At 35.8% G+C, this 13,028-nt stretch overlaps 1 protein-coding gene across 6 annotated transcripts in view; it reads left to right on the plus strand.

Moving 5' to 3' along the window:
- Window positions 1–13,028, plus strand: part of NiPp1 (nuclear inhibitor of protein phosphatase 1) — a 164,972-nt gene that overhangs the window by 134,244 nt on the left and 17,700 nt on the right. For all 6 annotated transcript variants that reach the window (XM_090409962.1, XM_090409965.1, XM_090409964.1 and 3 more), the window contains one exon: window positions 1,947–2,011. In XM_090409962.1, the coding sequence (XP_090266088.1) occupies window positions 1,947–2,011 (65 nt within the window). The remainder of the gene's footprint in view (window positions 1–1,946; window positions 2,012–13,028) is intronic.

A 13,028-nucleotide genomic window follows, 5' to 3' on the forward strand; every position in this document is an offset into this window, starting at 1 on the left:
ATATTTGATGTATACGAAGCTTATGATGATGCATATTTGATCCATTATGGCCGGTAAGGTGGTTAATGTAACATTTCTCATATTAATGTTGCTCTTTTTTCATCTTTTTGCCCACACAGCACATGCTAAAAGTAGCTAATTAGTTGTTTTTTTTTTTTTAATTATTATTATTATTTACTTGGAATGGGTTAGAATAATATTGAAGACATTGGAGAAATTACTACATAAGATAGGTGACAAATATGATTTATTGTATCATGCATTTTTATAGTAAATTCAAAAATTGACTGTAATTTAAAAATTCTGAAAGCAAAAATTTTGTATACATACACACACACTGTTTAGAGAAAACATTAGAGGTGACATTGCATGCAAGAACTTTCAATAAAAGGGAGCAAAAACTATAAAAGGCAGGTGATTATAATAAACCATGAAGCACCTTGGATGAGAAACTAAATGGTAAAATAATCTGTTTTGACTCTACATCAAGGTCATCATTAGGAATACCTATATATGAACTAAAACACAAGCTACATAACAATATAAACTTTAATTGTTTACACTAGTCTGATATCTGATGAGACTAGAGTAAACACTAATTAAGCTAGTTAAAAGAGAAATGATGCAGAATCCTCTCAGGATGGTCTAAACAAACTGGTTATTTGAATGATGAAATAAAAACGAATGTCAATTCAGTATTGTCAAGTCATTTATTTTGGATGGAGGACATTGCAGGTAGAATAATAAAATTAATAATGGGAATTTGTTACAATAAGTGAATGAATCTTAGAAACTTGGAAGTTATAGTTGGATGGAAAGTTAAAAGTTTAGGGTCATTGCAAAGGTTATCAAGTCATCTTCAACTTGCTGTTAAATTAAAAGAAAGCCATTCTTCAACTTTACAAGGCATGGATAAGCCACACCTGGACTGCTGTATGCAGTCCAGGTGTGGCTATTCACTTGGGCTCTGAGGAAATGGGAAGACATTTGATGAAAAGATTCAGTAATGAGTAACCAGGGTGAACTATAGAACTATGAGGATGGACTGAGAAAACATTATCTTCAGAGTTTGAGGAATATATTGATGAGAGGCGATATGAAAGGAATGTAAAAGGGATATTACGTTTTAGACACAAGTGAGGTTTTGAAGCCTAGGGCTATGTAGTAGAACTTGGGGTCATCCCTTGAAGTTGGCTTAAGATGTGCTCAGGAAGTATGTGAGGTCCAGGTTCTGCTCATGGCTTATAGTGAGTGTGGAATTAGATCCTAATAAATCTGAATATCTTGGGTGATATCCAAGAAGAGATGTAGTGGATATTCAAGTGACTACAGTTCTCTCTCACTCTGGGTCCTAGGACTATCTGGAGAAGCGAGCCTGACTGGCATAACAAAGTGAAAATAAGTTTTTAAAATGTGCATTTTGCATTTTAAATACTACCACTTATAGTTTGTCATTTATAACTCCTGGTAAGTGTTAAACATGGGCCAGATGAAAGTTTCTAGGATTAAAACACTAGCAGAATTTGCTGTTCCTCCATCATTCTTTTTTTAACTCAAGAAATTCGATACTTTTAATTTAGAGGCCTTTCTCTTCCTAGATATTCTTAACTGCTTACAGGATATATTCTCATAAAGAATTGTTGAATGCAACTTGGAGGTGACATTGTATGCAAGAATTTTCACTAAAAGAGAGCATATGAAACTAAAAAAGGCAGGAGATTATAATAAACCAAGAAGCCAGCTTGCAACAGCACCTTGGATGAGAAACTAAATGGTAAAGTGATCTGTTTCAACTTCTGTATCAAGGTCATCATTAGGAATACCTATATATGAACTAAAACATAAGCTACATGTGTTTTTTAGTTAACATATTTTGTTATTCAGTTGTTAATAAAACTGAAGATAAAAAAATTTCATCAGATTATAATTAGGTTCTGTTTTTTCAGAGGATGTTGACCCATCGGTAGGAAAATTCAGGAATTTGATTCAGACTGCTGTAATTCCAAATAAGGTATGCTTAAACTTTTTTTTTTTTTTTACAATGAATAATTATTTATATGAGTAAGTTATTTAATTTATCTTCTATAAATTCAGAAGTTTTCTTTATATCCATTCTATAAATTTGATAATAATAAAGTAATAAAAAATGATACTATTATCAGAAATCATTCCTGGTAAATGTTTCCTGCAGCACATGCCTTTTGTCATCGTTTTGCTGTTTGTTTGTCTTTCTGTAGGGGGTAATAAAACTAGTTTCTAATTGGCAGAATTTTCATGAAATCTGCTATATAGGATCCTTGATAAATTCATGCTGTTTCAATTGTGGGACAATTTAAAATTTCTTTTAAATTGTCATATTATCATAGCATTAGACAGAGGTAATTAAAATAACATAGTGTAGCAGTTTATACTGTGTAGGCCAGAAAGGAAAGTAAAATTCTAAAGCAGAAATACTTCTACTGTTTTACGTTAATACAGTTTCAGCTGATAGACTAGGAGAAGTGATCAAAACAAGTACTTTCTAATATTTTCTCTCAATATGTAGGCATCAATACCAGTGGATAGTGCAGTTTATATATGATGAGGGTGGTGTCTACATGAAAAGATGAACAAATAAGGCAATAAAATTGTGAGAGAACAGGTTATATACTGAAAAACTGTGTCCCTCTGCTCATAATTTTATATAAACCATCTAAAACCATTATTTCTTAAGGAAAATAGTTGATGCATTAGATGCATACACAATTTAGTTGTCCTGGTTCCAATTGTTTAAGAAAGATTTTTAAGAGTTTTATTTATATACATGTATACACACACACACACACACACACACACACACACATGAAATGTTACAAAACTTATTAAACACTTCAGTGCTGTGTGTGGTCAAGGAAGAAGAAACAGTCTATTGACATGTTTCCTGAAAAGCATGTCAGTTGTATTTGTTGGCAAAAGTAGTTCTCTTCCAAAGAACAGAGGTAAACAGAATGAAGATGAAAAGTAGGGTTTATAAGTTTGAAGTTGAATATATTGTCATAGCCAGTCCATTGGGAGATACCAATGAAATTACCTATAAAAAAGCATGATGCAGAAACAGCGTGCCTTTGACAAAGTGACTAGAGGAAGTCTGTGAGAGGGGTTATCTTAGGCAGATTCCCTTTTCTGTATACAGTTGAGAATTCTTCAGAAGGTTTTGGGTGCATTGTCCCATATGTGAGAACAATATTCAAAGGTTGGTTTAATTTGATATTTATAAAATGTTAGGAGTTGAGCAGGAGAGAAGTGGTGTTTTGAAAGAAAAATAATACCAAGTTTTTTGGAAGTTGGGGAGGTTGTGCATGTGATGTGTTTATATTAGCTAGATGTGAATGTCAGCTCGAGAAGAGAAAGTGGATCTTGGCTGGAGATATTAAACATTATCAAAAGTAAATGGGAGTGAAGTAAGATCTTTCTTTTAATTAATAAACATGACTGTTTTGATAACATTGAAATTTCTTGACTGAAGGATCTTCAGGTAGTGAAGATGACTGTTGATAACTTTCTCTATTACTTTCAAGAGTATTGAGAGTGCAAAGAGAACCAGGACTTGGCTAGAAGTTGAGGGTTTGCAATGTACCTTTCTTGTCTCTGTCAAAGATTGCCTAACTTGGGAACCAGTTGAATAAAGATCTAGAAAAAGTCCTGCTAGTCAGCAACTAGAATCAAACCTATAACAGTCTTCAAATAGTCAGCTCTACAGGAGTAAATTGCTTCCCACAGGGGCTACACAAGCACCAAACAGTTTGTCTTCATTACTGAATGTTTAACATTTATGAATTGCTTACGAAAAGTAGCACAAACATCAACAATAATGCTTGCTTGAGTGATTTTGTGATAAATACATCATCATCATCAAATTCCTGCCATGTACCCTGAAGGGGTGTACAGGATATGACAGTACTACATGAAAAAATTACATCATTACTAACTTCCTATCTACAATTTTCCTCCAAATCAGTCTGTTACTTGTCAAGACTCCAACATTATCAGATCTTATATTTCTATCGTCTAAGGCACTTTGTACTGTATCAATCCACCTATATCTTGGTCTTCTTCTGGGTCGTTTTCCTGCCAACCTGGCAGAGAACACTTGTTTTGCTAATCTTTCCTCTCCCATTCTATTTAAGTGACCATACCATCTGAGATTAGCTCTGCTAACGCATTCCTGGATGCTGACAATGTCAAGTTCTTTCCTAATATCCTCATTTTTAATATGATATTGCCATTGATGCCATCTGTTCACACCTCTAATCTTTCTCAGGACTCTAATATCTGCGGTCTCTAGTCTTTAGTCAAGTGTTTTACTTCTGACCCAGCTCTCAGATCCATAAGTTAAAATTGGTTTGAACACAGTGTTGTATACAGCTAATTTAGTGTTCCGACTAATTTCTTTCTTATTCCATATGAATTTATTCAATTGACTTCCCACGATACCAGCTTTGCTGATTCTGTTGTCTATTTCTATATTTAGTTTACCATCTTCAGTAAAAATTGTGCCTAAGTAGCTGAAATGTTTTACTTGTTCCACAGGTTCTCCATTCACAACACAGTTGACATTTTCAATGATTCTGCCTATTTTCATTGTCTTTGTCTTTTTATTGCTGACCTTCATACCATATCTATTACAACAGCTATTCAATTTAGTCAGAGAATCTTGCAGACTTGTAGCGGATTTATTTAGAAGTATAACATCATCCGCATAAAGCAAAGAGCTGACATTAACATCTCCAATTTTGATATCAGGTTTAATACCACATTCCTTCATAATGTGATCCATATAGATAATGAATAACAGAGGGGATAATGTACATCCTTGTCTCACACCAGATTTAACATTAAACCATCTTCCTGTACTTCCTTCAATTCTAACTGCTGACTCACAACTCAAATAAAGACTAAGTATTGCTTCATATAATGCCCCATTGACACCATATAACTGCAGCGTATTGAATAGCTTCTCTCTTGGCACCTTGTCATATGCCTTTTCCAAATCGACAAAACTTAAATACAGATCTTTGTTATATTCCCATGCTTTCTCGACTATTTGTCGTAAAGTGAAGATCTGATCCTGACAGCCTCTATTTGGCCTGAATCCAGCTTGTTCTTCACCAAGCTTTTCTTCCACAATTCTTCTCAACCGTTTCTCAAGTATACTTGCATAGATCTTGCCAGGAATACTCAGTAGGGAAATACCTCTGTAATTCTCACATTCAGTTTTATTTCCCTTTTTATATATGGGTACTATGAGAGCTCTACTCCAATCATCGGGAATTCGTCCCTCTGTCCAGGCTTTCTGAACTATGCAGTGCAGCCACTGTAAGACTCTTATACCACCATACTTCAGCATTTCTGGTCGAATATCATCTACTCCTGCTGCCTTTCCACATTTCAAGCCTTTGATGGCTTTTTCTACTTCAAGTATTGATATGTATTCCTGACTGCATGCCTGGTCAGTGTTTTTTATCAATGTGCTGTCATCATGCTTGTTTCATTTAGCAGTTTTTCAAAGTAATTACTCCATACTTCAAGGATATCTTTTTCTCCTGTTTTCATTTCACCTTTATCATCTCTAATTCCTTTTACAGCACTCTTTCCTCCATTCCTAAGCTTCTTCAGCAACCTCCAGAATATTTTGCCACCTTCTTGATATTTATTTTCTATATTCTTGCCAAAGTCCTCCCATGACTTTTGTTTAGCTAGTTTTACACACTGTTTAGCTTTCTTACATTTGTCTCTGTATTCTGTAAGAGTAAAAGCTGACTTATTTGCCAGGAACTTTTGATATGCTTTCTTCTTTTCCTTCACTGTCTCTTTAACTTCCTGTGTCCACCAGGGAGTTCTGATTTTTTTTATCCTTGCACACAACCTCACCACATGCCTCTCTGGCAGAATCAATCAATGTTTCCTTCAGAGTTTGCCACTGAATCTCCAAGGTTTGATTCCTGTTCTCAAACTCTTTCATTTTCTTTTCAATAATATTTCTGTATTTTAGTCTACAGTTCACATCTGAGAGCTGCTCAACTTTTATTTGCTTTAAAACTTTCTTACATGTTATTCTTTTCAATATGAAATTCAATTTTATCCTGCTCAAGACTAAATAGTGATCACTTCCAATTTCAAATCCTCTGTACACTCTGGTGTCCTGCACCAGGGAGAAAACATCACTATCAACAATAACATAGTCAATGAGACTTTTCTTATTCCTAGCCTCTTCTCTCCATGTGAATTTGTGCACATTTTTATGTTGGAACATGGTGTTAGTAATAACCAGTCCATGTCCTGAGCAGAAATCCAACAGATATTTGCCATTATTATTAGCTTTGCTCTTTTCTCCAAATTTTCCCAAAATATTTTTGTATGTCTCACAATCATTTCCTACTCTACTATTTAGATCCCCAACAAGGACCAACTTTTCCTTTTTCATTGTGTCAGTTGCTTTTTCTGAAGCCTCAAAAAATTCCTCCACTTCTACCTTAGTAGAACCTTCTGTGGGACCATAGGCACAAATAAGTCTGATTGTCCAGTTCCCCATTCTCATATTTGCCCACATTACTCTACTTGAGACTGACTGCCATTCAAGAAGATTAGCCTCGTATTTTGTGTTGAATACTATGGCTACTCCTTCTTTTCCTTGATTGTCATTGCCTGAATATAACATTTTGTATTTATTGCTGAGAAAGATCTCACCAGTTTTGGTCTTTTTTGTTTCAGTCACCCCTATTATGTCGATCTGGTACTTATCTAATTCCTCAGCTAGCTCCATTTCTTTGCCATTCAGGCTTCTTACGTTGATAGTACCGATCTTTAACTCTGGTGATGTTGAGTTGGGGTTTGTTTTCAGATTTGTTCCAGTAGCTGACTTTTCGCTGTTCGCCCTGGTTCCCTGGCGAAAACAACGGGGGCCTTGTTTAACCGGGCGACGCCCCAGCCGGCATGAAATTTTGTCATGTTGTACCATCATTTTTTATTTTGGTTTAACCAATAAGAATACAATTTGGTCGGCTAAATCCCAAATCGCCAGCCCATCCTCGTTCGTTCAGTATCAAAGTAGATACCCAACAGGGTGCACCACGAGAAGGTGAGGATTGGACATTAGGTCAGAAGCCCTGGTCGGTTCTCCGCATTCCTTTAAAGGCTATGTGGAGGTCTCCTCTCAGTTATACAGCTTTGACCCTTATGTGATAAATACTCTGAATGATATTTTATTTTAAATGGGTGGTTTTCAAGAACCATTATTTTATGTTTTGGTTTATATGGAATAAGAGAGAAATTAGTCAGCACATTAAATTAGCTTTATGCAAGTGTTCAAACCAATTTTAACTTATGGATCTGAGATCCATAAGTTATGGATTCTACCCCCAGATTATGAGAGCTGGGGCAGAAGTAAAACACTTGACCAAAGACTAGAGACTACAGATATGAGAGTCCTGAGAAAGATTAGGGGCATGAACAAATGGCATCAATGGCAATATCATATTAAAAATGAGGATATTAGGAAAGAACTTAACATTGTCAGCATCCAGGAATGCATTAGCAGAGCTAATCTCAGGTGGTATGGTCACTTAAACATAATGGACGAGGAAAGATTAGCAAAACAAGTATTCTCTGCCAGGTTGGAGATCTGATAATGTTGGAGTCTTGACAGGTAACAGATCGATTTGAAGGAAAATTGTAGATAAGAAGTTATGTAAATTTTTCATGTAGTACTATCATATCCTGTACATCCCTTGAGAGTACATGGCAGGTATTTGATGATGATGGTTTTCAAGAAATAGATTGTATCCTTATGTCGTGGGAAGGGTTAATATGTACTGAACTGCAATCTAGTGTTAGATGTAGCTCACTAGGAATAATGTTACTTGATACTCCACATGCTCTATTGTTAAATTTAATTCTATTCTACTCTGTTTATTTGACTTACTGTAACTTATTACATAGAATATGCTCTCAATACTATGCCAAAAATTTAGCCACTAATAAAAATTACTTTTGTACCATGAAATTTGTTCAGATAAGCCCCAAATTGCCATTCAATTTTTTCCCCCTCTCTCAGTATCCATGTGGATACCTAATAATTGGGTGCAAAAGAATATGAAGATTGAACATTGTAGCAGCAGCAGCTCTCATCAGTTCACCACCTTTCTTATAAGCAAGGCAGGCCTTCCATTATCTAGCTTTGATCCTCAAGCAATCCCTTTTGGATGAGAATTACTCAAATCTGGAAAAGAGCAGGGAGTGAGAAACTTATGTATTCTACAATTCTAAGAAATGAAAAGCCAAGCAAACTTCCCATTTGTTCATCTGTCAACTTTATCATTTTTAACCTTAAACATTAACCCATGGAATTTCCCTGTCTGTAGACTGTCACTGTCTGAAATTTTTTGTAGTTGCAGAAGATTGAAGACATTGCCAATCAGGCATCTTTATATTATTGCATTCAAGCCAAAAAAGGAACATAAGCATCGACACGAGAAGTATCGTTTGGAAAGAACATTACTGAACAGTAGCTAGAAGAATTATAGAAGTAATGATTATGTAGACTTTCAACCAATAAAAATCAATTATGAAAGGAAATATAATGGTTTCATTTTAGTAGTAACAATATAAACATGCAAAGCTACTAGTTTTGTTACAGGTACTTTGGGCTTCTTCTGGGTTAGGACAAACAAACAAATACAATGAAAGACTGATATGAACCATAACATTGCTAAAATACATAAAAACATCTAAGAACTGTTACAAAATAAGTTGAAACTAAAGCACACGGAACGTGGGAACTGGCACGAGTTAACTGTTGTTCAGTAATGTCTGCAGATAGTTTGCTGAAAAGTTAAAAAGTCTGACATGCAAAAATATTTAATGAACAATTTCAAAATATAACATAAGATCAATCCTTGATCCCTATTGACTGTGCCTTGTGAATGAATGACAATGGGAGCAGTGAAGTTGCCCTCCATGTAAAGCATGGAGCTTTTATTCCATTCAGTGTTATGATGTGTGTGGGAAAAATGAAAAGCTAGGCCCACGTTGTCTTTTATCTTCTGGAAATAAGAAATAACGTATTTGAGACATCGACAACAACAGAGAAGATAACTCAGGTCTAGCTTTTTTAGTTTTTCCCACACATCATAACATTGAATGGAATATGAGCTCTAGGGCCTACATAGAAGACAACTTCACTGCACATAACATAAAATAATCTACTATTGTCATTTGTTCACAAAGCACACTCAGTAGGAATCAAGGATTGATCCTATATGATGTTTGGAAATTGCTCATTAGATTTTTCCACATGTCAGACTAACTTTTTAGCCATACATTACTGAACAGTAGCTAATTTGTACTAGCTCTCATTCCACTTGATTTCATTTTGTAACCATCCATACGTGTTTTTATGTATTTTAGTAATGTTATGGTTTATGTTATTCTTTTTTTTTTCCCTCTAACCCAGAAGCTACAATTATCTGTGGTGAAACTAGTAGGTTTACATTTTTATATTATGACCAAAATAAACCTATTATATTTCCTTTTATAAATTATAGAAGTATAATATCAACATATTAGGTGTGCAACTCACATGAAGAAGAGGACTAAACAGGAGAGTTACTGCTAAATAATAAGTAACAATCAGGCAATAAAAATCAGGAAAATGAAGTAGCTATAGTATTTAATGCCAACCATGAAGATGAACTTTTAAATGCCAGGCAATCTCAAGTAGAGATTGCCATATCAACCTTTGATACGGTTGCCTTAGAGTACCACAAGTATACCAGCACTCATTGAGTAAGTGGTGGCCGAACATACGCCTTTGATGACTGGGGTCGACATAGACTGTCCACGCTCTTACAGACCAACTGCAGGGCAATGGCAGCAGAAATCACATCCCGTTTCAATGTCGAAGGTCCAAGCAGCATCAGCGAGCGAATAGTGTGGTGTATCCTGCATATCATGAGCTACAGGAGCTGATGCCCTAATCATGTACCACTGTTGACAGCTCATCATCAGGCATTGCACCTCACTTGGTGTTGGTACCATCAAACCTGGAGCTCTGTAGAGTGGATCAGAGTTATGTGGTCTGATGAATCCTATTATCAGTTGTACTGAGCTGTCAGGAGGGTTCCAGTGTGCATCGACAACATGAGTCCATGGCCCTGTTGTGACAGTTTGAGGAGCCTTCTCATGTGACACATTTGGTCCCTTAAGTGCTGCAAGCTACCAGAATGTGCGCTGATCACCTACTTCAGGATGTGCGAGGGCCATGAACACATTTCATGGCCTTTACACATCCTGAGGTCTATTTCAGCTGGACAATGTGCCATCCCACTGGGATCCAGCCACCCAGGCATGGCTCAAGGAACACTCATCAGAGTATGGGACCATCCAATGGCTTCCAAGGTCCCTGATTTAAATCTGATCGATTTCTTTGGAATGCTGTAGAGCGAGACATCAGATCCATGTATCAGGGACTGACATCTAAGGTGCAGTTGTGGATAATGCTGCAGTGGGCATGGCTGGAATTTCCTCCAGAATCTGGTGGAGTCGGTGTCTTGGAGAGTACAGGCTGTTATTCGTGCTAGTTGGGGACCAACAGGCTATTAGGTAGGTATCTTTAATATTTTGTCCATTGAGTGTATTTATGCCAGTTGTTAAACAGACGGTTCTACTAAGGAAAAAGTAAAGGAGCTTCTTGAGTCACTAGTGAGAGCAACTGACTTAAAAAAAGCTTGCCCCTCTTGGAGATCTAAACAGCAAAATAGGAAATGGATATCAGACATGGAAGTGCTTTGAGAAAATTAAGTATTTGGTGGATTAATGTTCAGAATTAATGTCATTACAGGTATGTTCACCATAGAGATATGCATGAAGAGCACACAAAAATAAGACAAGGCTCATTGACTATGTTATTGTTTACAGTGATATCCTCATGCTGATTTGTGATAAAAGATCATATGTCATTTGAAATAGGAATGATCACATCTAAGTAGGATGTAAATGATTTTCACAAATACACACACACATATGATGTGTCTGTGTAGCCCTGTGGAAATGGTGTTAGGTTCCATATTTCTATGCTCTCTAGAAGAAAAACCATTATAGGTTTGATTCTAGTTTCTGACTAGGGGAACTTTTTTGCCGGCCTGGTTTGCTGAGTAGTTAGCGTATCCACTCTGCAGCCAGAAGGCTGCAGGTTGGAATCCTGCCGTGGGCATGGATGTTTGTGATTGTCTCTGAAAGTACTAGTGGTGGTGAGTGGTAGACGGCGTTGGTGTAGTTGCGATTCATTGTAGTTGGTGGATTGAGCAGTGGAGACAGAGTTTTAGAGTAGGTGTCCTCCCTCGACGAGTCTTTGGACTCTGGAAGTGTCAAGAAATAATAATAATAATCTTTGCAATTTTTTTTTGCTAAGACTTCTATTTAGATACTTGGGTTGCTTTGCTTTCTGCATATTTTTTTGTTCTCTATGACAGTGCTTCCCAAACTTCTGGATGTCAGGGCCTCTTTGCAAAAATTAAAATATTTCACGGTCCCCCTTGAAAAAAAAAATCGTGATAGAGAGAGATATTATTGTAATATTTATTGTATTTATATTCAATACAAAACATACACATCGAATATTGCAAAAATCAAATGCATGTGTTACATTTTTTGCCTCTTACCGTTTGGTTCTGAAGACAATGCGGGCTGTTCTGGTAAAATATGAAATACTGTCCTTTTTTTTGTGTCTGTTTCTGCTTCTTCTGATTGTTCGCAGGAATTTTTTTAAATTTTTTATCAGTCACTTATCCATCTCAGGGTTAAATTTTTTAACGTAGAATAATCAAATAATATCACCACTTACCGATACTGGCGCACCACAGACTGATAACATGAAATTAGTGAATATTACCTAAATAAGGGAATCCCTGGACCAGGAACATTTTTCTCTTTTGTGACTTTTCTCCCTTTATGGTAATTAAGCCTAATGTGAAACAGATAGCAAAGGCAGGTTATTAAAACATGCATATGATTGTTGCGGTATTAACAAAAGATCACACAACCGAAAGGTAAAAGCATAGCTGACAATTGAGTTGAAATGCTAACTCTCTTCAACCGAATTCCATATGTGAAACTGCCATAACATTCATCATATATATATATATATATATATTACTTAGTTTTAACACTTTTATGAATTTTAACATGTTCTGTTGAATTTTATTGCTGCCTTGGGAAATCGAACTCGCACACATCTAATTAATAACAATAGGTTTTAGTTAGATACTGTGTTTGCCCATGCAACATATGGTTTTGTTTCAGTCTATACAGCATAGTTTCTGTATGAGGGGACATCTGATTCATTAATTAGTGTGTTTTTAACCCAGTTGTCTCTAATTGCACTATTTGTTGAGAAATATATTACACAGACTCCTCATACCTTATTCACTGGCATAATAAAAGTACTTGTTTTTATTGCCTCTGCAGTATAGTGGCTGTTAGGGAGGGCGTGTTGTTTACCACTGCAAGCGAGTTACTATCTCCCTACATGAACTTGTTTAAACTTTTTTCCATGTGTGAAATATATGCGAAACTTTTATTGGTAACAGAAAATTAGCTCGGATGACAGTGATAATATAAAACGAGTTTTGATATGTATATAAAGTCGATATCAACAGTCCCTGATTACGAACATGATGAAAGGGACAGGAAGTTATTTTTTTATATTTTAATGGAAAAATGCACACATTTTTCCATTAAAATATAAAAAATAACAAAAAAGAAATAATAAATAATAAAAGTTAAGTATGTTTCTTTTTAAAAAAAAAAAATCTACTTAGTCTTAAAACATTTTAACTTTGTTTTCATTATTTCACGGCCCCCTCAACAAAACCTACAACTCCAAGGGGGCCGTGGCCCACAGTTTGGGAAGCGCTGCTCTAAGAACATGTTCAACATTACTACATTTAGGCCTTTTTAGATGTTACTGTAATTGCCATGATGTTTTCTGTCCA

Source organism: Typopeltis vanoorti, chromosome 20 (genome assembly GCF_054136105.1).
Source record: "Typopeltis vanoorti isolate ZY-2024b chromosome 20, IOZ_Tvanoo_1.0, whole genome shotgun sequence".
NCBI lineage: Eukaryota > Metazoa > Arthropoda > Arachnida > Uropygi > Thelyphonidae > Typopeltis > Typopeltis vanoorti.